The sequence below is a fragment of the Micropterus salmoides genome, unplaced genomic scaffold, assembly GCF_014851395.1.
Source record: "Micropterus salmoides isolate LMB-PRFRI ecotype aquatic unplaced genomic scaffold, ASM1485139v1 Ms_hic_scaffold_2, whole genome shotgun sequence".
Classification (NCBI taxonomy): domain Eukaryota; kingdom Metazoa; phylum Chordata; class Actinopteri; order Centrarchiformes; family Centrarchidae; genus Micropterus; species Micropterus salmoides.
This window is the reverse complement of record NW_024041150.1, coordinates 42,730,075-42,753,864: the sequence shown is the minus strand read 5'-3', so window position 1 is coordinate 42,753,864 and position 23,790 is coordinate 42,730,075. Positions and strand designations below refer to the sequence as shown.

The 23,790-nt window shown below is 42.4% G+C and overlaps 2 protein-coding genes across 4 annotated transcripts; one reads left to right on the top strand and one right to left on the bottom strand.

Moving 5' to 3' along the window:
* Positions 1 to 2,692: 2,692 nt before the first annotated feature.
* Positions 2,693 to 7,754, bottom strand: LOC119911654 (programmed cell death 1 ligand 1-like). 3 transcript variants are annotated; one of them, XR_005445940.1, is made up of 4 exons: positions 7,677 to 7,754; positions 6,830 to 7,003; positions 4,579 to 4,919; positions 2,693 to 2,828 (listed from the first exon to the last, which is right to left on the bottom strand). XR_005445940.1 is itself a non-coding variant. In XM_038730611.1 (3 exons), the coding sequence occupies exons 1-3, from the start codon at positions 6,394 to 6,396 to the stop codon at positions 2,715 to 2,717; spliced, it is 513 nt and encodes a 170-aa protein (XP_038586539.1). In that variant the 5' UTR covers positions 6,397 to 6,804; the 3' UTR covers positions 2,693 to 2,714. The 3 variants fall into 3 exon arrangements, 1 of the variants encoding a protein (XP_038586539.1); XR_005445941.1 differs by lacking the exon at positions 7,677 to 7,754 and adding an exon at positions 7,196 to 7,551; XM_038730611.1 differs by lacking the exons at positions 6,830 to 7,003; positions 7,677 to 7,754 and adding an exon at positions 6,339 to 6,804.
* Positions 7,755 to 18,524: 10,770 nt separating this feature from the next.
* On the top strand, positions 18,525 to 23,364 carry LOC119911986 (Fc receptor-like A). Its single transcript, XM_038730958.1, has 5 exons — positions 18,525 to 18,547; positions 20,165 to 20,406; positions 22,402 to 22,647; positions 22,722 to 23,006; positions 23,150 to 23,364. Exons 1-5 carry the CDS (start codon positions 18,525 to 18,527, stop codon positions 23,260 to 23,262), a joined length of 909 nt encoding a protein of 302 aa, XP_038586886.1. The 3' UTR covers positions 23,263 to 23,364.
* The last annotated feature ends 426 nt before the right edge of the window (positions 23,365 to 23,790 follow it).

Below are 23,790 nucleotides of genomic sequence, written 5' to 3'. Positions count from 1 at the left end.
GTTAGCCAAGGCAGGAGTAAGAGTGAGACACATCTATAGACAGCTGTGTGCGTGTGTGTGTGTGTGTGTGTGTGTGTGTGTGTGTGTGTGTGTGTGTAGGCAATATTGTGATAATGATTTTATATATTACATTGTGAATCTGAGATATATTTGTATTTTGATTGACTATATGTCTAATCATAAATCTAAATAAACTGTGTGTGTTCTTTCTGTTGGCTCATTATTACCATGACAGAGCAGCATTCACCTTTCACATTAACATTTCATACCTTTGTCTGAAATCTATATAGGGCCATTTCTTCTTCATTTCATCTTATTTAGTTCATATAATAGGTTTGCTATTAAATCTATTCAAATACTGTTCTGAATTAAACGATCATTTAAAAAGGGGCTGATAAGTAGGCTATAAGTCGGAGGAATAAGTAATAAACCTGTTTTAACAATGTTGTTGTAATTATTTTGAGGCACGCTACGTTTTTTTATTAAGTTACTGTAATAATCCTTGTTCAAGTGAAAGGTTTTTAGTCAAATTACATGAAAAATACCAGACCTCGCCCGTGAAACTTTTCTCCCTCAAACCGCAAGAAGGAAGTGAACAGAGCACCTTTTGTTTATCTGTGTGTAGAAGCAAGGTCAGCTGTCGGCGCAGTGTTAGTCGGCAGCTGACGTTACTTCTGCTGAACCACTAACGGTGTCTCGTCCCGGATGAGGTCATCAGATGAAAGGTCATTGTTTACGGTGAAGTTATTATTCATTCATTTTACCAATAGTTTGATTCAGCAGGCCTTCACATGTCTAGGGACTGCAGATGAAAAATAGCCTTTAGGCTAATTCTGGCATATTGACAGAAATGTTTATGAATATGCACTGTCCCTGTAATAAATAAATAAAAAAAGAGAGAAATACTGCAGACTGTATCATGAGGGAGGAGACGAGTTTATCCTGCTGCTGCTCACAGAAGTCGGATTTCCTACTCATGAACTCGGAGACAAAAGTGCCCGAGAAGCAGCTGAATGACATCACACAACAATGGCAGCTCCCATGGAAGCCCACAATGTAAATGGTAAACAATAACCTAAGAGGCAACATAGGCTACAGCATATTTGCATGTATTTAATTAATAGTATAAGTACTATCATATAGTGAGACCTGTTCTGCGGGTAAATTGAGGTAGAAATATGTTGCTGGGTAGCTGGTTACACAAAAGAATCCTTTCTGAACAAAACTTATTAACATGTAAAAATGCCAAAACATTTAATGTACATTTTCTGTCTTTTGAGGACTTCACTCACTTCGTTTCATTAAAATGGCCATAATTTTAATTAACACCAAGGGCAGTGCTGAAGGTGCAACTGGGTTTAAACTTGACAAAGAGTTTATTTTGGTCAGCCATGTTTTTTGTTTACTTTCGGCATCAGGCACCACCATGCACCTCCAACGCTTTGAGGTTGAAAGTCAGATATTTCAGCTTGTGTGTTTTTGTGTTACTAAAGTAACATTTTGAAAGAAACTGTGGTGTGCTGGACTCATGACATCTGAATCAACAGTTCAAGTAAACAGTTTATTATAAAAAAACACAACCGAGTTCTGAACAAACAGTAGAAAAATTGAGAAGCAACTTCAACAGCTTTGAAATCTTTAAACATCTTTGTCCAACTGTCTTTGTCTCTAACAAAATTCACAAATCACCTGACAACAAAAAATGCAATGTATCAAATAAATTACTCTAGTGGTATCACTTTAAGGGTACTGGTATCGTAAAATTTTAAACGACAGTAATGTCGTGTAAAAATTCAAGACTTGGGCCAGATAAGAAAGCTTGAATTTTTACCAACATTTTTATTATCAAACACCAACAAAAACAGACACCAATTAGAATATAACAGTTCCACCAGAGTGTGTCAGAGATCGGTGCAAAATAGAGCCCCATTCTGTTACCAGAACAGAGACCCGAGTCGACATGAAAACCATGTAACGACTGACTTTCACCTCCTTTTGGACCTCCTTTTATAGCTCTGTTTCTTGGCTTCACATCATCTCTTGGCTCTCTTTCCTTCTGCACCTGAATCTGGGAAAGTCACTGACTGCCTGCTCCTCCTCTCTGTGTCCTCTGCATGCACTCTGCTTGATCCTGCCATTTCTTCCATAACCTGACTTTTGTGGAATAAACTGGTGTTGTTTGTGCTCCGTGCTAGAAACAGGACATTCTTACTGTGATGGACTATATTGATGTATGTTTTGTTATACAATTTGCACAAAATCTGCTTCTATATTTTACTTTGCAGGTGCTTTTGATGATATCTCACTGTGCTCCCTCCCTTTTCTCCCAAAGCACACGAACTTGCTCACACACACATGTGCCTGGGCAGTTAGATACAGAAAGGAGCACATACACTCAGAGCTGTAGAGTTTTCACACTGTGATCCTAACTTTACACTATAAAATAACACTTTAACTGATGACAATGTAGACCACCATTGCTCTAGTAATTAATGATAACAATTTAGGCTATTATGCTCCAAAATAATTCACAACAACAGATACCCAATCCTATTCACCCCCACAGAAAGACTGGAAATCATGTTGAACACATGATACATGTGGTCAGGTGGGAGGAGTCTGTGACAAGCTGATCTGTTCATCAGCAGCAGACTGTTCTGATTTCCTGTCTGTATGTTTTTTATATTTCCAGAAAACAACCAATCCAACAGCAGCTAAGCAAACCAGAAATAAGGCTGCTCCCAGTCCAACATAATTACGAGCGTAGTTTCTCTCTGTGGGGTTTCTGTTGATTTGGTTTCCCTCCTCGACGTCTCCGCTGTTGGACCCTGAAGATCAAAGTGCATATTAGTCAGGAAATGAGTGAACAGTGGAACAGCCTCCATTTTCTCTTCTATATCTTCTATATTCCTCATGTTTGACTCTCAGAATCAACGTGGAATAAACTGCAGCTCAGCTGTGTGGGAGCATTTTAAACTGAGTGATGACAGCAGCAGTGTGCAGTTATGGCGTTTATTAATTTTACAATTGCTGAATTTCATTACAGATCAAAACAGTCAAATAGTCTACATTTTAAAGTTAATCAGTAAACTGTAGGCTACAACTAACAACAACACAATGAACTAATGTAAATAATTATATTAGGCCTGCTGTAGAGGAAGAACATTTAGTCACTATGATAAAAGTTAAAAATGAATTTTGCATAACATGTTGTTCTAGTTATCCTAAATGAAATACCGCTCAGCCCATCTGCTCTCCTTAAACCCCCTAAACTATTCCTGGATTCTGGACCTGCTGGATCAGACTCTCTCACTCTGGACTCTCAGCTAAGGTTCCCACCTGCTCTGTACAGCAGCAACGAAACCTGTTCTGCAGTAGAGCCGAACGATTAATTGCATTTGCGATATTATCGCGATGTGATAAAACAAGACTTTCTAATCGCGAGGGTGCGATTACACTCTGGTCACATGACACCCAAGCGGTAAGTAGTCTGCAGACAAAGTTGATGCTTCGTCTGCACATTACGCTGTACCTTGCCTTCTTGTTGTACAATGGCTTAAGCTTGACAGAAGCTGAACTACATAAACTTTAGTGTCACACAGGGAATGAAAGTAGTAGCCGCCACCCGCGGGTAACTTGGTGGTGGTTGGTGAATTCGTCGGGCAATTCACCGCTTTGGTGACAGGAAAAATGCAGAACAGAAAGACGCGTGTATTAAGGTAAGTGCATTGTGGTGATCTGCATCAGTAACACAGGCACAGCCACATGTCAGCTCAGGAAATGTCTGTTACAGCCTGGTTACGGGGGGGGGGACTCCGGTGTTGTCGGAGAATTACTAAACTTGTCTCTTAAACACGAGAGGCGACACCTCAAACTGAGAATTTTTTTGTTTGCTTACTTGGATATAGAAACGGAGGTTTTTGTTGAGAGATGGACTCCTATGAGATGTAAACTGACGTAATAAGGGCACATTGTTTTGTGGTTGCACTGTGGGTTTTGTATGGAGCGCTTACTGTATAACACACTGTGGTGAACTTTGTTTTTCTTGTGGTTTGTATGCCGACCTGATGATTTTATATCATATTATTTAATGCCACGACTTCACTCAAATTATCTTTCTTTAATAATTCATGCATCACCTAATTTCATCGTAATACAGGCCTGACTGATCTAATATTGAGTTGGTCATAGTATACACTGATTTACTGCTTGTCCATTGAATAAAACAGAAGGTAAAGAGCTTAAAATGAATCGCATATTAAATGCAATGTTGGTAAAAAAGAAAGAAATGGCAATTAGATTATTTTCCAAAATCGTTCAGCTCTGTTCTGCAGTATCTAGTCTTCAACTCTAACTCGCTCTTCACCAGCTCACTACCTGATTCCTTTAATGCCGCAGTAAATACTCTGCTTTTATCAAACTCCAGTCTCCTCCCTCTCTCAGTCCTGCATTTGTGTCTACTTGCCTGGCATGAAGTAAAAAACAAAGTTTTGGTAATAATAACTTTTAGTTAGACTACGCTATGAGAATAAAGAATAGCCTTAGTACACACAGACACACTGACCTCCACAAACTCACCTGGAACCTCCAGCTGGATGATTCTGATTGGCTCAGTCTCAATAATGGCTCTCTTACGTCTTGAACCTCCTGTGCAACTCGACACTCGTATGTTCCAGCGTCGTTGCTGCTCACATTCTTCAGAAGTAAAGACACGTCTCCGTCCTTCAGCTCTCTGTCCACCAGCTGCACCCGGTCCTTAAAGGATGGATGCTGGTGGGTTGGATCTGAGAGTCCATCTCTGTGAAAGACGACGTAGTCTGGCTCCAGGTCTGGTCTGGTCCACTCTACAGCTCTGATGAAGACATCTCCAGCCTGACATGGCAGAGTGACATTATCTCCAGGTTTCACTTGTACCACATCTAAAAACAATAAAAACATCCAGAGAGAAAAAGTAATTACATTTCAAAAGGACTCCACAGGACGATACAGTGAGAACATCTTTGTTTAAACAGAAGGCCTCTTCACACCTGAGATCATGGGAACATTCAATAATTAGTCACAACTGTGGAGACGTTACAGGATTTTATTCACACACTGTTTATAAGACTTGTTGTGAGACATGAAGCTGCTTCAACATTATGACGTGAATAAAGTGGTACACAAATCAAGCTATCTGATTGGTTCATATTACTGTTTTAATGAGCGTATACAACGACCATGACGTCATGAACTAGGATGTTGCTGGAGTCAGTACAGACAGAGAGGGAAAAAATAAAAGAGTACAGACAGAGAGCCCAGGTCTTCTAGTAGCCTGCCAGTGCAATGAGGAAGGATCGTACGCCTGGCAGAGACAGGGAGGGCGGTAAAGGAAGGAAGAACACAGTGACACTGTTGAGGGTTGGACTCTAATAATATAATAATAATCCTTATTTGTAGAGCACTTTTCAAAAACAAGTTACAAAGTGCTTTAACAAGTGTAAAGACAATAATACCCAAGAGACAATAATACAAAAATCAATACAAGATAAAAGCATGAAAACATTGAAAAGACTAAAATACAGATAAATATAAAATTAGTAAAATACAATAAAATAAAAGGGATAAAATAAAGTCAATAAGATCGGGAAAGGCTCTCCTATAAAAGTATGTTTTAAGAAGGGGCTTAAAAGAGTTCACTGACTCAGCTGACCTGATTTCTTCAGACAGGCTGTTCCAGTAGCCTGACAGCAAACATGCACACACGTCGGTTTTTACTCACACTTGTTTCGGGTTTGTAACTCTGAAGTAGAGAAAGACAGTAACAGCACACAGACTCTACCTGATACTCAGATGGACAGCCATTGTGTTAACTGCATGTGTAAATTTGTTATAAACGTGTGATCTTCAAAACTACAAACATTAAAAGAAGTTTTGGCAGATGGCTGTGCCCTTCACATCACACAACTTGCCTTCTTGCGACAGGATGCTTCAAGACTTCAAGAAGTTTTTGTGGCGTTCACACTAGGTGACTGATCAGTGACAGGGGGTCACACACTACATTATATACATTTAGCATGCTAGATGTCTGGCAGAAGATCGCGATGTGTCAGTGATGTGTCGAGTAGCTGTTCTGCTGTAGTTCACACACAGCCGCCGAGTGATCACTGATTTACTCCCGACCACAGCCTGACGGTCGCCTTTTTATACAAAATTCCTGAGGGTTGAAAAGTTACAAGGTTTCAAACTCTGTCAGTATCAACAAGGTCCCGCATAAACTTCCACAACAAGGCGTCGCGATCGCTACATTACAAGATTCAGGTCAGGTAAGAAACGCACACAAAGACAAAGACACAGCTCACCTCCAGATGCAGAGAGCAGAGTGAAGATCATGAAACAGAAGAAAACCGCGAGTCGCATGTCAGCTGAGAGAGAAATGAGCTGGTCCCCTCCTCAGAAACTTTGAGCTTGATCGCAGCGGCTGACTTTCACTGATCTGATAATCAAGCGTGAGCGGCTTGTGCTTATGATCACAAGAGGGAAGTCCATTTGTGGGTTGTGAGGCAACAACTTCGCACAATAGCCTGTTTAGCATAAACTTCGCACAATAGCCTGTTTCGCAAGAGGCCGTCAGTCAGTCATGAACTGGGCTCAATTATAAGGTGACAGCCACAGATACTGTTCATGTATGTATTCTATACAATTAAATACAATATTACTCTAGTTTACACAAAAAGACTAACTGCTATAAACTCTTTATAAGGCTCAGATCACTTTTGAAACTAATCTGCGGCCTAAAAGAGAATAAATGTTTTATTTGTGTTATGGTCGGTCAATAAGCTGAGTAACTCACCCACACATCGTCCCTTCAGGTAGAAACTGTTGTTTCCTGGAGAAAACTACTGAACGAAATGTCGCTGGTGCAGTTCTGGGTGTTTCCTGTTGTTTTTACTCTCAGCAGTGAAGCTCCAGCTCTTCTGTCGTCCAGCTGATTTTTCGGGAACTTCATGTTTCTGTTTTTCTCCTCCTGTGAGTAAAATACACTGTTACACCGGGCTGTCGTACAAAGTGAAGAAAGAAATATATATATATATATATATATATATACTGTGTTTCCTGCGACACTAAGGAAACCTGTAATTTGGCTCACAGCCAGCGTGAATTCCTGAAGCAGGAAACTGAACATAGCTCACAGACACAAAGTTAAACTGAGCAAAACCTGCTTTTAATTTAAGCTTCGATCTTCACTGTGACTCAGAGCTGCTGCTCTTCAGTTTGCTCTGTTTTTCCCCCGGAGCTGGTTCTTTGTTGCAGTTATTTTATCAGCAGGAAGAGAAACCAGCGTTTAGCTTTCAAACTGAAAGTACAGCAGATAAAACTGGTCACATTCAGATGATGAGCTGTGATCAACATGTTTCCAACAGACAGACGCCATGTTGAATATTTAATAAATGTGTTTTTTCTGTGTTAAATTCAGGTCACAGTGATCAGTTTTAACAGATAATCATCTATAACAAATATAACTACCAGAACACAAAGCAGACAGTCACAGCTTTTAACTGATTATGAAGTGTTAAGTTCAGTGTAGTCTGATTTATCCAAACTCTTAATTTGGTGTTTAATTAAAACATAAATACAGATATTTCAGATATACATGAAATTAAGAGCAACAGTTTGTTCTCATGTTAGTTTCTACTCACCAGCAGTAAAGAGGAAGAGCTGAACCCACATCCTGACTCAGAGAGAGGTGACTTGGGGATGGTGAAGTTAAAATGAGCTCAGAGCTGCTTAATACCAAACTCCTCCCTCTGAAACACCCACACTCTGTTATCTGATCACAGGTCCTGACAGACGTTGTGAAACAGCTACAGCGTTAAACTTAAAGAAAGTGAATGATCCTGTTTTTATCAGGTTTAGTGACTTTGGTTTCATCTAGAAGCAGGAGAGAAACAATATTTGTACAGTTTTCCTTCACAGCAGCAGAAGGTGGCTGTTTACTTTTTACTTGGATCTGAATGCAGTTTAAGTGATTTTACTTTTACATAAGTAGAATATTGTAGTACTTTTCCATCCCTGGTTCAGGGTGGATATTTGAATTGCATTTAGTCTGACCCGTCTCTGAGACCAATGTGTCTACAAGGAGCTGTTCAGCAGACAAGACAAGCTCCCACAGTCAACAGCTTTACACAGACCTCTCCACCAAGATGAGGCAGCAACCCACGAAGGGGAAATTATTGTTGTAGTTTAATGAATTTCTTTAATCATTAAGTCTGTTGAAGGTGAGTGCATGTTATTACCACAAATCAGCTTTTGTTCATATTATAGTCAGGAAATGAGTGAACAGTGGAACAGCCTCCATTTACTCTTCTATATTCCTCATGTTTGACTCTCAGAATCAACATGGAATAAACTGCAGCTACAACATGGCACACAGACAATACAACGTTAAAGTACTTCTACTGTAAAACTAATGAGCATCATTTCTTAAAGACAAAGAGATACTCTGATTATAAATCCAATGTAATTTGGTTCAGTCAACACTTCATGCCGGGAATAGTTACGACCATAGAGGTCTGCTGTCATGGCTCCTGCACTCCTACAGGTCGGTCAGCCCGGGGTTTCTAGTTCCTGCCTCATGCAGGAAGACACACAAATCTCAGATAGTGTGAATGCCTAAATGAACAGGCATTTAATATGAATGTGTTGCTTTGATATACTGTATATATAAGTTTTAGTCACAAATATATCTTTTTAATTCTTGTAATTCTGTCAGTCTAACTGTGTAAATCTTAATAATTGAGATTGTTGAAGAGTTTACAGTAAATGACTTTAATAAACATCATTGTCAAACTCGCTGACGTTTCAGTGGGTGAAACTCATTAGCATTAAATATACATTTTCAAAACCTTATCCATCTTTTTAAATATATTTGAAATGATCAGATACTTTACTGCTATGGATATTAATATTACTAATGTTGAAGTAGTAGCAGTAGATGCATCAGTCCTGGACCAGAGGCCTGGGAGTTTGAGGGTTCTGCGCAGTATCTTAGCTGTTCCCAGGACTGCACTCTTCTGGACAGAGACCTCTGATGTTTTACCTGGAATCTGCTGTAGACACTCTCCCAGTTTGGGGGTCACAGTCCCCAGTGCTCCGATCACCACTGGAACCACTGTTACTTTTGCTCTCCACATCTTTTCTAGCTCCTCTTTCAGCCCTTGATATTTTTCAAGCTTCTCGTGTTCCTTCTTCTTGATGTTGCTGTCGCTTGGGATCGCCACATCTATCACTGCAGCCTTCTTCTGCTGTTTGTCGATCAACACGATGTCTGGTTGGTGAGCCAAGAGTTTGTCAGTCTGGATCTTAGCTCGGTCATTCTCAACTACCTTAGGAGGTGTCTTCCATTTTGACTTTGGGACTTCCAGCCCATACTCATGGCAGATGTTCCTGTACACTATGCCAGCTACCTGGTTATGGCGTTCCATGTATTCACTTCCTGCCTGCATCTTACACCCTGCTGTTATGTGCTGTACTGTCTCAGGGGCATCCTTCGTCGTTTCGTCCTGGACAGTGGTCTTGACACTCACTAGCCCTCGGCCTCCCTCGCTACGCTTGGTGTACAGTCTCAGAGTGCTGGATATGGGGTGAAACCCTCCATGCATTGTGAAGAGCTTTCTTGTTTTGATGTCAGTGGCCTCTATCTCCTCCTTTGGCCAGTTTATTATACCAGCGGGTTATCTGATGACATGTATGTGTTAATGGCTCGGATCTTGTTTTTCCTATTCAGCTGACTTTTCAGGATATACATATATATATCATCGCTGGTTCAAATCCCGCTCGGACCAGAGTTGTGGCGAGGTGCAAGTTCACCTCTGTGTGTTGCTTTGGGTCATGTTTGTGCATGTGTGTGTCTTTCAGACCTGTGTGTATACTAACGTAATAACAAAGTGATAAAGTATATCTTCTTTTTCATATGAAGGCCTTAGACAGGTTGTGTTTCTATTGAACTGACTTTGTGTCTGATTACACTTCGTCATATTTTAGGACAGAGGCTGAAAGCTGACTCGTGTGTGCCTGATCAACATATTTTTCTGTTGATGTTTACACTGTGTACATGCTCTGCACTTGTGGCTGCTGAGTTATCTGGTGTCCACGGACTGACATCACATGTGGGCGTGTTAGACGTTATGTCTCTGCCCTCAGTGTCTCTGCCCGGACACGCCCATACACACACAGACAGGACAAAGCAGACACGACTGACAGAGACAGCAGGGAAGGGAAACACTGGGAACACGAGGAAAAGAGGGGAAGGCGAAGCCAACCTATAACAGTTGCCTTAATTTATTATTACAAACAAATGTCAACAGGCTCGACTATTTATTAAGATGTTAAAATGATTAAAGACTCCAACATGTTTCTATTTTATTTATCTATTTCTTGGATCTCGTTCTTTTCTGCAACATTAAATTCATCATGAATAAGAATAAAACCAGTTAGTAGGCTCCACCTGCATGCATCAAATTGATGTCGGTCTCTGCTCGGGCTGAAAATGTTGTCGGGCTGGGCTTGAACACCACAGGCCAGGGCCGGAGTTTTGGCCCCTGCAGGGCTCTAGTTCTGTGCTGACTTTTACACCATATTAGTTAAATCTGTTCAATTGCTTGTTAACACAAATAGCTAATCAGCCAATCACATGGCTGCAACTCAGTGCATTTAGGCCTGTAGACGTGGTCAAGACAACTTGCTGAAGCTCAAACTGAGCATCAGGAAGGGGAAGAAAGGGGGTTAAAGTGACTTTGAACATGGCATGGTTATTGGTGCCAGACGAGCCGATCTGAGTATTTCAGAAACTGCTGATCTACAACAGAAGACCACACCGGGTATCAATCCTGTCAGCTAAGAACATGAAACTGAGGCTACAGTTTCTACACAGGCTCACCAAAACTGGACAACAGAAGAAGGAAAAACATTGTTTGATGAGTCTTGATTTAGATTTCTCTCTCTCTTTCTCTCTCTCTGGACTACAGCTAGTGGACTATAAAATTGGAAAATCTGTATAAATGATACACATGTAGTACAACCTGTATATTTATATATCCTAAATATCCACTTTTTAAATAAACTTAAAAAGACACATCCACTCTACTGTAAATACATAGTACTGTAATAGTACTTTTTCTTTACCCATTGGATTGTTACGACCCCTCCCTTTCTTCCTGCTGTGGCTACATTGGTTGCTTCCTGCAGGAGCTGGCAGTTTGGGAGGGCTCGCCACGTATTGGGCTGACCCCTGTGTAGACCTGTCTCACTGCATGTCTCTCTCTCCCAGGCTCCACTCATCCTGGTTTGGGTTGGTTTGCTGTTCTGAGTTGCCGGCAACCTTCATTCATACATTTCTCACTCATCCACTCACCACTGATGTCGCTGATTATCACATTTCATCTTTTGTAAATAGTTATGTTGTTTATAGTTTCTTTAATAAAATCTTTTTTGGCACTTTAAATTGCTTGGTCTCCCGCTTTCTGTCACATTTTATGAGCCGTCATCTGTCCGACGAGCCCCCATTTGTTATGACCTGATTCAGAAAGCCACAAGGTTTGTGGCAAAGTACAGGTGATGAAGTATGGTCTATGAACATCAGTGGTTTCAGTCATGTCAGGGCAGGATGATGGATGCATGGAAAATGGGTGTAAGGGTGTTGTTGTGTGCAAAAAATAATAACTACCACTAAAACACCATGTCCAGAAACCAAGGCAAAGGTGGAACCTGAAAAGGAAATCAGAGGGTAGCAAGTTAGCAGGGAGGTCCGTGTCCTCAGCCCAGCAGCAACCTCCCTATGGATGAGAATAAGGCGTTACCAATAACAATAGCTGTTAGACTTTTATCACGGTGCTGCCACTGTCTATTACTGCCCTCTCCTGGAGAAATATTGACAATTTTTTGGGGAAAAAACAATCTCAGAAAGAAGCAGACAGTTTTGCTGTTGCATTAGACATTTGAAGGTTGTATTCAGGATGTCAAACTGACTCAAACGGACGTGAAAAAAAATTAAAGAAGCTAAAGCGTACTGATCACACAGCATCCCCCAACGATTGAGACAAAAGACAACGACATTAAGGATCAACACTGTTCCTGTTAAGCCGGGTAGGCCTCTGTTCATTACTACAATGGTTAAAAAGCAGAACAGTAGGGATTTATAACATTACATTTAGTAGTAAGTTAGGTTACTGTAGTTATTACATTAGGAACAATCCACAGCAGACATTTTTCTGGATTTATTGTAGGTTTTGGAAAGTGAATAAATCGTACTTCTCGTTTCAACCTCTCTGGGGAGCACCTGTAACTATTACAAGTGCCCCAGGAACAGTGTTTGACCATGTCTTGTAAAAATACGGCAGAAGAAAGCTAGAAAACGTCTCCTTTTGCATCAGAGTCAATGGAGCGCATCCAGGAAAGTGTCGGACCTCAGAGAGAGTCCTTTACTGCGTTGTGATTGGCCAGCTGTGTATATGGGGTGTGGCTTAGCAAAGGGTCAATTAGCCCAGGAGCACCAACAGGACTTAAGTCTGGTTTTAAGGTAAGTAGGTCTTAAATACTTACCTTTCTAAGTCCGACCTAATAAGTACGACAGTTGCACCATCCAGGCCTAAGTCAAAATCTAGGCTAGTTTCTATAGCAACCACTTGATAACTCAGCAGTAAAGACACGGCGCGCCTTATACAGACTTTACAATGAGCGGGCTTTTAGATGGGAGAGAGTTAATAGTGACAGAAGCACTCCATTGGACATTTACAATGATGAGGAGCTGATTGAGAGGTGTCGATTCTGTAGCAGACCTAAACATTTTAGTTATGCATTTTAATAAATTTATGAGGGAACATAAACATTTGCTGAACAATGAGCCTGGAGGTTCGGTTGTGGGAAGCATTTGACTCATACGGCATAGAAGAGCTAATGAAAGTAAACTAATGTCATAATTTAGGACGTGTGTTAAGTGTTACTGCTTGTCGACAGTCTGCTTTTGGCCTGTTGCACGGGTCCCACGCTAGCTGCCCGATCCTGGCTTTTTGCTAGGGATTCTCCGGGGTTCTCCGTGTCTGATTGAAAACGCCTCCTCCGTCTGGCAATTCGGCTGTTTTCAGGTTTCCTTCTTTGTAGCTGGCGAGACCACGTGGCTTGGTCTGACCTCGGTGAAGTTGGCTCGACGAAAAGGCTTAAAATGGAACTTGGTCGTTCCTGAATTAGTCCAGTGTAACTTAACGGACTGATAACTTTAACAAACAAAAGAAATAAAGAAAATAAAACAAACTGAAGGCAGATCGATGTCGCGGCACTTCAGGAGTGTAGCTTCAGGCGAACAAAAGGGCCTGTTTCGCTGGTCGACTGAGGGCGTTGCCTGGCGAGGCACGCCAACGCGTGCCGAAGCGTCCAGAGGGCCGAGCAGAGTGGAAGAGAGCCAACAGCGAAGAGAAGAGAGCTTTTGTTGCCTGGGGCGTGATTCCCCAGGGGGCGTCTCAGGTTTCCCAAGGGACTGCCTTTCTAAACTTAATGTCTAAAGAAAAGAAATCTATTTGCACGTATTATAATCAAAGATTTTCCACAATCAAACCTCAGTGGTTGAACGGTTGTACTGTTCTAGGCATTTGGTAACAGGAAACAATTGTCACATTATTGGTCAGGATATTTATACATGAGGAAAGCTTGGATTACATTAGATGAAGGAGTGTCTTGCTGAAAATAAAAACATTGCACAAGTAACTTCTTTTCAGCACTAATATTAACAACAGATAGCAACAACAGTTAACATAACTACTCAAATAGAGGCAAACGTAATCAGGTAACTAAAGATTTAATTAACTCAATGAAATGCTTTGAGTCTTTGGAGACTGCAGTCCTTTTACATTGAAAGTTCAGTGTCTGGAACATGTCACACTTAGGTGAGACAGGGGTTTTCCCTTTTGATGTGGTAATAAAACAAAGAATAAGGTCAGTTGCCACGGAAACGTGTGTGGGGGGCCAGTTTTGATAGGCTGTTCAGGGAGATGCCAATGGCTGGTTCGTGTCCCTTTGTCAGTTTAACAGTCAGGCCCCGCGTTATCAGCTTCGGAATCAAAAAGGTGCCAGTTTTATGGTCGGGATAGCACTTAGAGAAAGCAACTTTGGCCCCTCCCCTTCTTCTCTGGGGAGGAGAAAGGAATTTAGGGTAGCTCCAAATTTATTCAATATAAAATGCACAAATCCACACCGTTGTTCACTACAATTCTGTCGGAGAGATAGCCTATTATGAACCTGTTGAAGAGCTGACACCCGCAACGCAGCACTGACACCTGCATTACAGCTGTTAATAGCACTACGTTTTTATGCAAATGGTCCGGCACCATCTGAGCATGAGTATCTGTATGTCAACCGCACGGGATAACATTCAATAAATGTGCAGATTGCTTGTTACGCCAATTATAACATCTTTAATTTGGTGGCACGGTGGCCTGGATCTACCCATGATGCACGCATCCTCCGAGAGAGTGCGTTATACCAGGATTTCAAGGCTGGAAGAGTAAACGGGCTGCTTCTCGGCGACAGCGGAGACCCACTGAAACACTGGCTGATGACGCCTATAATTGCTCCGAGGACTGAGCAAGAACGACGGTATAACACCATCCACACCACCACTAGGTCCCTCGTTGAGCGGTGCATCGTGGTCCTCAAGCACAGTGTCTGTGCTGCTATCCATGGTGCTGATTTAGTGCGGCCACTAGATCACTGAAGACTATATAAATAGACTAGGCCTAGACTATAGAACAAAACTCGCCAAAAGTGACACATTTAGGTTTTACAGTAATCATTAACATGTATCATTGTTTTTTCTAGGTTTCATTGTCTTCATGGAGAGATGTGGATGCACCCTGAGTGAGTCTGCACCGTAATAGCAGCGTGCACTGTCCTCCACAACATCTGTGTCTCCCTAGGCAACACCATCAGCCGGTGCCGGAGGAAGGTGCCGACCCTGTGGACCATGCAGGGCATGACGGTGTCGGTGGACGACTAGTCCGTACACGCATTATTAATGCTTTATTAAACTGTTGTAAACTATTGCTTCACTTAAAATAATTCTGAAAAATAAGCCACAAAGAAAGTCCAGTAGGTTTATAATAAACTTTTTTAAATTTACATACAATTGTCATTGATTCATTGCACACAATTTGCAATTAGGCTTATTTACAGAATTACAAAAGACCGCCCGTCCTCTTCAGAAACAGGCGAAGATGACCTGCTTATCTGTTGTTGGAGCAACTGTATTTCTAACGATATTTTTTGTTTTTCAAGTTCCAGATTTTCCTGCTCGGTCTGTAATTTCTTTCTCAAGAAGTGTCTGCTGCAGGTCGTCCAGCCTCCTCCTCCGTTTCACCGGCGGTGCACCACTGCTGAGAACTTTGTGGAGTGACTGGGGCCTCGATCGAGTCTGAAAATACAGAGAATCTATCATAGGCCTACTGTTATCTGACAACTACTAAAACTGTTATTGTAGGCTACTCTAATATATATAGGCTACACACCTTCACAATTCACACGGTCAAGCAATCGTTAATCACCTCTGTTATCTGTTGTTTGTTTCTTCTTGTTAGTTATTGAGTTTGATTGATTGGCAATCACTGTGTGTCTGTGCTGACTGTACAGCTCTATTAACTTTCGTATGTAAAAGACTAGAAAGGCGCTATACAAGTACGGAGCATTTACATTGATACGGCTACAAGTTAACAAAACAGTGGAAGTGGAACAATGTAACGCACGCTGTTAGGCATCTGCTATAGTTCTGTGGCCATTCACATGAACGCGCATCGCTAAGAACAGGTGTAGTTAACCCTAGGCTTAAGTTTGGCATTAGGTCAACTCTAAAGACTGGTCTTAACTAAGACCTACTTAGCAGTTAGGACCAGGCTTAGTAAAGCCCTGTTGGTGCAACCGGCTCCTGGTGCCCAGAGTTACTGCAATCACTCTCAGAGAGATTGGCCACGCACACACATAACCCCACAGGGCGTCACAGTATACACAAACATTACACACTTGCATTATTCATTGAATGAATACCACTAGATTGGTGGCTTCGTGCCTTTTCTTCAGCACTGAGAAGCAAGGTCCAGTGAGGCCTTCAAGTTAGAGGACTGCGCCTATACTCGTAGAATCTGGAGTTACGATACGTAACTACCGTAACTACCGCTTCGCCCTCTAAGGCTGTTGTTATTGGGTCAGAGGCCAAGCAGGATGAGTCAATGCCTCTCCAAGCCCATAAGGTAGCACCAAGCACAAACCCACCTACCCAGAGCCATACAATGAGCCACCCAGTCACTCGCAGTCCACAGCATTGGTGTTGGCGTGCACACGAGCACCAACGGCACGACATGGGAGGCAGAGGACCGACCCATGTGTAATAGCCGGGAATCGGGCGGGGGGGGGGGGGGGGGCCCACAGCTGTACAGATGCAGGCAAGGTCACGACCGCCTCAGAGAGCAGGGCCAGCGCGAGCAGCTGGCGCACCGCACACTCACGAGGGAAAATCACTCAGCCAAAACACAGTAGTGAGTGAGTCAGCGAGAAACGGGGGTCGTCCCGCGGGCTCAGTGAAAACCACAGGGCACACTGAGCTTTCTCTCGTTTGGCAAACATCACACATGCACAGTGCACAACGATGTCACACACCTCTGGATGCAGGAGGAGGGACTGCGTCGGTGATGCTGTGGTCACGCACGAGCCCGCAGCCGGGCTCTGCCGGGAGGGACATGCGTAATGTGTTGAGCCGCAATAGGATAACACCACTGTAGTTGTTGTAAGAAGCGTAATGTCTGTTTTGAGGGCTCATATGACACAGCCTGCCTGGTCAGACAGGCTGGACCCACAGAAGACTGTTGCTACCACCTTCCTCTGGCTGGTAGAGCGGGAGTGTCCCAGCGGCTCCCCGCTTCCCCCGTTCAAACATTGCTATGTTGCTGCTGCAAGGCAACATTGATCGTGGATCAATATATTTGACTGTCACAACCCGAGCGAAATGACTGGTTTCACTATCAGAATGAGGTGATCCATCTGGTCTACAACAGCCGTACAGCCGCACGTATACAATTTTACCCCCATTCGCGTTAGCGGAGAGCTGAACTGGAAGTTAGCCTGCTCAGCTGGCAAAAGTAAACACAGTGGACGCTGTAGCGCTACCGCCGACTAGTGTTTGGAGGTGTAATTGCAGAATGACGGAGACACCGACACAAGTACAAGTATGAATGCATGGCAAGTATAAATCAAGCTTCAGTCTCCACCCCTCCCCCCAAGTCATTACAACCAGTCAGGTGAGACGACAGCTCACCAGAACCCAGATCATCGAGGCCAGAGGACCCGACGACATCCACCCGAGGCTCCTCAAGAGCCCCTTTTTCCACCGCATGGTACCAGCTCGACTCTACTCTCCTTTTTTTGGTTTTCCATAGTGGAAAAGTTGTACCTGTACCTGCTTCCAGATACTTTCAATTTCCACCATACAACAAATAACAAACCATGACATGCATCCAACACAATACAATACATTTACACAGGTGGGTGAGGGGGTTGAGGGTGGGGGGCCCCTGGAGTCCCGGAGCATGCACTCTCACTAACAATAAAGGTGGTATGTCCTGAGTTGTTTAACACATCAAGATGTGAATACCAGAACTCTGTCTGAACTCTGTCTGAACTCTGTCTGAACCCTCCAATACTTTTGGAGGGGACTGTATAAACACCCACAGACCAACATGTACACCCACACACTTACAGATACACACAAACACACACACACAGACATATACACCCACAGACACACACAAAACACAAAGAAATTAGGTATCCTTGGTTGTCAACAGTTAGTTGCATTATTCTTTATGCATGTCAATAGGTTGTCCTGTCTGTTTGTGTGATGTTTGTGCCCCCCACCCCCATTTCTGCCCAATAGGCTAATTAAATAAATACAAAAAGACGATACCGGACTTAAATTTAAAACTTTCTTGTTAAAGCAAACATGGTACTTAGCAGTATACACGGTATACAGCTCCTCATACTGCATCCCAGGCTGCTGGGCGTGACAGGGTTAAAAAAAAACAATGCACGACTTGGTGTCCATGTCCTGTTTCAGGACACCTGAGGGCTCGTTCTGGTCTGATCTGAGGTCATTATCAGTGTTACAACATGGGCATTTTCCACAGACTAGCTAATAGACAGTCTGCTGAGCTTTACTGTTTTGCAGCTCTCCTGTCTGTGTCCTCTCAGTCAAAAACATACAAGTTTATTAGCAACTCTAACTTTCGAAAAATGTGTGATTTGTTTCTCTGTATGTGTCAGCCATGTAGCTCGGCACAACCTGCTCAGTTATTCACTTAGATGCTTGTTTTGACTAAACACAAACCTTATTTCCTGCTAACTGCTTTAGAGAAAACCACAACGGTATCAGTGATATAGAAAGAGGAAGGAGGTGGGATTTGCTTGGTGCGAGTGGTAAATGTTGATCTCAGATGACCAAGATCTAAAATGGAGGAATGGTCTTTACTGTGGCTGTTAGGTAAGTAAAAATCTACTTAATGTGTGAATGTTTGTCTCCATGTCGTCTCAAAAATTAGTTCTAAAACATGTCTGGTGTTTTTGAAAGCAGCAGCGAGTTACAGAGTGAATAATGTGAATACAAAGACAGAATTCAGCCAAATACCGTCAAATGATCAAATACAAATTAGCTACGACAAGAGAACAAGAATTTGAGTGATCATTCTTTGGTAATATATCAGCAAAGAAAAATAAAACATTACTAAAAAGTGTTTCAATTGTGTTTCTTTCAATGAAAATGAAAATTCTGATGCACAAAATTAATTCCCAATGATCACAAATCATAATATCTGACAAAATAATTGAAATATGATTTTTTTTTTACCTCAAGCAGTCCTAATATTTATTACACTGAATCTTAAACAAATATAATTTGTTGTTTCCACATCTAACATCAACATGTGGCTGTTTTTCTGTTCACTACAAGCAGGTTGTGTTGTAGAAAGTCCAGATGTCTTGTTTCATGTTAAAACCTCAAACCAACCTGAGTCTGTTTTCTCTTTAGTTCTGACCTCACTGCTGAGCTGCACAACAAACCAAGGTGAGAAAACTTCTTCTGTCACAGCTGAAAGGTTATTCACTCCCTGATAGAACAGTTAGTGTTTAGGACAGTGTTTGGGGAGGGAAACAGCCACTTTACAAATACAATAAAACACTGAATGCAGTTTTGATGCCACAGTGTTGCAGACTGGAGCCAAAGCTGAAACTGCTGCTGTAAAAATGTTATTCTGAAACTACACAGCATGATGCATTTTACAATTACATTTACTCATTTGGCAGACGCCTTTATCCAAAGCAACTTACATTTGAGGAACAACAAGCAACAACAGAGCATCAAATAGAGATTACAAATACAGATCTACATACTAGTAAGAGCAGCAATAAATACTAGTAGGAGCTCACAGCACATATCACATAAATGGGGTAAATACCAAGGGAAATAAGTATGAGCTAACTAAAAGTGCAAACTACACAAGATAATTGTAAGGGGATAGAAGAAGAAGAGCACAGGAAGTGCATGTAAGAGTTTAGAGGTGTTATTAGAGGAAGTGTACTCGGAAGAGATGAGTTTTCAAGAGCTTCTTGAAGCTTGAGAGGGACGCCCCTGCTCTGATGCCGTGTGGTAGGTCGTTCCACCGTCGTGGTGTCACAGATGAGACCAGCCGGGACTGGTTTGCTTTGTGTGAAGGGATGGCAGAGCCAGGCGGCGTTCGTTGGAGGAGCGTAGCGGCCGAGAAGGAACATAAGTTTGTATTATAGAGTTTAGGTAGATGGGTGCAGACCCATGATGCAGTAAGAATTACATAAGTAAGAAAGACAGATGTAGCCAGATCTTCTGCTGTGTGTTTGACACAAACTTTGAGAGTAAAATTGAAAAACATTTGAAAACATTAGTCTGTCAGCTCACATCTCAGTTTGATTCAGATTTCTTCTCTGAAACACAGAGATCAATTCAGCAGTGAAGAAGTGACAGTGAGAAAGCAGGAATATGAGGAATGCAGAGAAAAAAAAACGCAAATTATCTCTTAAACCACATCTTTCTGTCTCTTCCTCCAGCCTCTCTGACTGTGAGTCCCAGCAGCTCTCAGCTGTTTAGAGGACAGTTTTTCTCTCTGAGCTGTGAGGAGGACGACAGCTCTGCTGGATGGACGCCGAGGAGGAACACAACCAGAGAAAACAGGACTCAGTGTGGAGCTGGCTGGGGAAGATCAGCTGGTTCTTCTTGTAACATCAGTTACATTTTTGCATGGGACAGTGGAGTTTACTGGTGTGAGTCCAGCGAGGGAGGAACCAGGAACACCATCAACATCACTGTCACTGGTAAATTCAGACTACTGTAATCTGTGATTTAATGGGTCTAATGAGGTGTGACCGGATCAATAACAAACACAGGGACTCTGAACACTTTGTCAGTGTTATTCAGCATTTCTCTTTGTCTATTGACTAAAATCAAAGGCAAAACTTTAACCCAGAAATAAAAAGAAAGAAAAGAAGACACTGAGTGAAGAACCAAGAGTAGCCAAGAAATTAGCCTTAACCCACCATACGTAAATAATTATTTGTGTAATACTGTTGTAGTGTCTGTTCAGTGCACACACAGTGTGTGTTTGCAGGCTGGAAAACAGCAGGTGTCCATGTCATGTATTACTTTTGTTTTGATTTTTCATCCGTGTCATGCTGAGGCCTGCAGATTTGAACTAGAGGTGACTGTCTTCATATAACAAACTGCATGTTCTCACACTATCTTCACCAACTTGACAACACATGCGCAGTATTTGTAAAACACTTCAAAGTGAGAAAGCACCACGAATAGAAGCGATGCAACATGTGTTGTCAAATTTATCAACATGTTAATTTTGCTCCTGTTTTGTCTTTTTAAGTTAAGCTTGGTGTTGAGCTTTTGGGACAATCGTATTACGCACACCTTCTGCTGGATCTCGGCAAAACAATCCAACTTTACTGTAGCAGAGACAACACCACCAACATTACAAGCGAAAACCAGCTGAGTTTAGATATACACAGATCAGCCATAACATTATGATCACATGCCTAATATTGTATAGGACCTGTTTTTGAAGCCAAAACAGTCCAGATCCGTCGAGGCATGAACTCCAGTAGACCTCTGAAGGTGTACTGTGGTATCTGGCACCAAGACAATAACAGCAGATCCTTTAAGTCCTGTAAGTTGCGACGTAGAACCTTTGGAATTAGGAGGCCAAGCCAACACCTTGAACTCGTCGTTGTGTTCCCGAAACCATTCCTGAACCACTTTTGCTTTATGACAGGGCGCATTATCCTGTTGAAAGATGCCACTGTCATCAGGGAATAACGTTTCCGAGAAAAGGTGTACATCAGGGATTATAAATTCACATCCAGCACCGCAGCAACCTCCATGTGGCACATAATCTAATGACAACAAAGGTAAACTAAAAGTGTATGGAAGAAGCTAAAGAGTGAGCTGTATCGTTTCCTCTTTGTTGAGTTTCACATGCGCTGCACCGATCACCGCCAATCAAGGCTCAACTGTCCGACCTGCAGCCTCTCTGCTTCTCTGTGTCTCTGCAGGGCGCCTCTACTTCACACATACCACGGAGCAAAGTCGGCCAGCTGATCAGTGGACATTAGACATTGACAACAACTACACTCGTTAAGTACATGGTGCAATAAAAGTCCATACTTTACCAACGCACCAGTTTAATAAGCATAAACACGCAAAACCCGATGTTTTAATCTGCTGAGTCTCTCATCCACTGCAGCCCTGTTTAGGTTTTACACAAGCACAGCGCTAGTTCAGCTAATAGTGAAAGCTGTCTGTCTTTAGTGACTATTAAGCTTAGTTTGCCAGTAGCCTACCTTAAATATGGCACATTATAAACTCAGCTCAGTGGCAGAGACAGACGCTGCTCTCTTCCAGCAGCAGCAGAGGGAGGAGGACAGGAGGGACTGAATTGTTCATTCCTTCTAAACATCACTCAGTATGTTGTTGGTTAATATGGTTTATTTTACTGACATTTTAGATTTGTTTCCAGTGAGATATTAGTGACTTTGCTGTTGTAAATCCTGTTGCTGCTCTAGAAACAACATTTGGTTAACAAAAAATATCATATTATTGTTTCAAATAATATATGCAATTATGGCCCTGGTGTACATGGTCACTGGTTCACTTGCCCATTTTCCTGCTTCTAACAAATCAACTATGAGGACACAATGTTGACTTGCTGCCTAATATATAATATATATAGGTCACAAAAGCGTGTTAGTGTTGATGAAGCTGTGTGTAAATGATGAAATGCTGTAGTTTGTCTCTGTGTTGAGGTGGACCAGTGATCCTGCAGAGTCCTGTCCTCCCTGTGATGGAGGGACATGATGTCACTCTGCACTGTAAAACAAAGACCCCTCCCTCCAACCTCCCAGCTGGTTTCTATAAAGATGGCTCCCTCATCAGGACTGAGCCTACAGGTCACATGACCATCCACCATGTTAACAAGTCTGATGAAGGCCTCTACAAGTGTAACATCAGCGGTCGTGGAGAGTCTCCATCCAGCTGGATCTCTGTCACAGGTGAGGAGGTTACCTTTGATTTCAGGATTTATTTCATCCAGAGATTCACCTGACCAGGTGGATTCTCTCTACAGGTAAACCTAAAACCACAGCCCCGCCCACATACAGAGCTCTGCCCCCAACATCAACTACTGTATTTGACCTGACACCCTCTGCAAACCCGCCCCCAACATCAACTACTGTATTTGACCTGACACCATCTGCAGACCCGCCCACCTCTGCTCCTCTGCCCACTCCGACATCACCTGCCTCAGACCCGCTCCAGCTTGTGTTCAGACTGATCTTCCACCTGGTGGTGTTCTGTCCGTACTGCATCTCCACTGTCGTCATGGTGTCTTTATATCGACGCAGGGCCACAGGTGACACTCTTAATCACTAACCTTACAAACAATGATCCATCAATCAAGCAATCAGTCTCACACTGTCACTGGTGTTAATGATCGACAGTTTTCTATAACAGATAAATTCACTACATTTTTTTTATAACCTGCTCTGACTGCAGGAAATGGCCTACCTGTCTCAATGGTGATGACGCCACCCACCCAGGCTGAGGAGGGATTGGATGATGACTGTGATGATGTCATCCCTGCTGTCACCACAGAGCATCACTTCTGAGTTGATCCAGTGTGTTCAGTGTGTTCTGGCTCTTAATGAAGCTGAAATGTTTGAGTCATCAGCAAATAAACCTCAGATTTCCTTCATAGGTCACAAACAGCAGAGGACCCAGAACACTTCCCTGTGGAACTCCTCATGTTCTAGTTTGACTTAGATGATGTTGAACTCAGGATCTCAGACTTCCGCAGCAGCTACAGTCTCACTTTAAACTCTTCTAATCTTATTTACTGCTTTTAACCCCTTGACGCCAATTGTCGTGAATTCGCATCATACCTTTTCCTTGCAGACTGCAAGCCAAGATAGCGCATGGATTCCCCCGATGCCTGTTGGTGCATATTCGATACGAACCTAGGAACCTTTCGCAAGCCCTGGTTTCTCGTTTATGCCTGTTGTCGCTAATTTGCATCATACCTACACATACCTGAATTTATATCTTTTCCATGTTCTATAGACAAATTAACAATCTTCACTTAATTTATCATCATCTTGAAAGCGAATGAAAACACAAATAATTTTTTGATTCTAAAA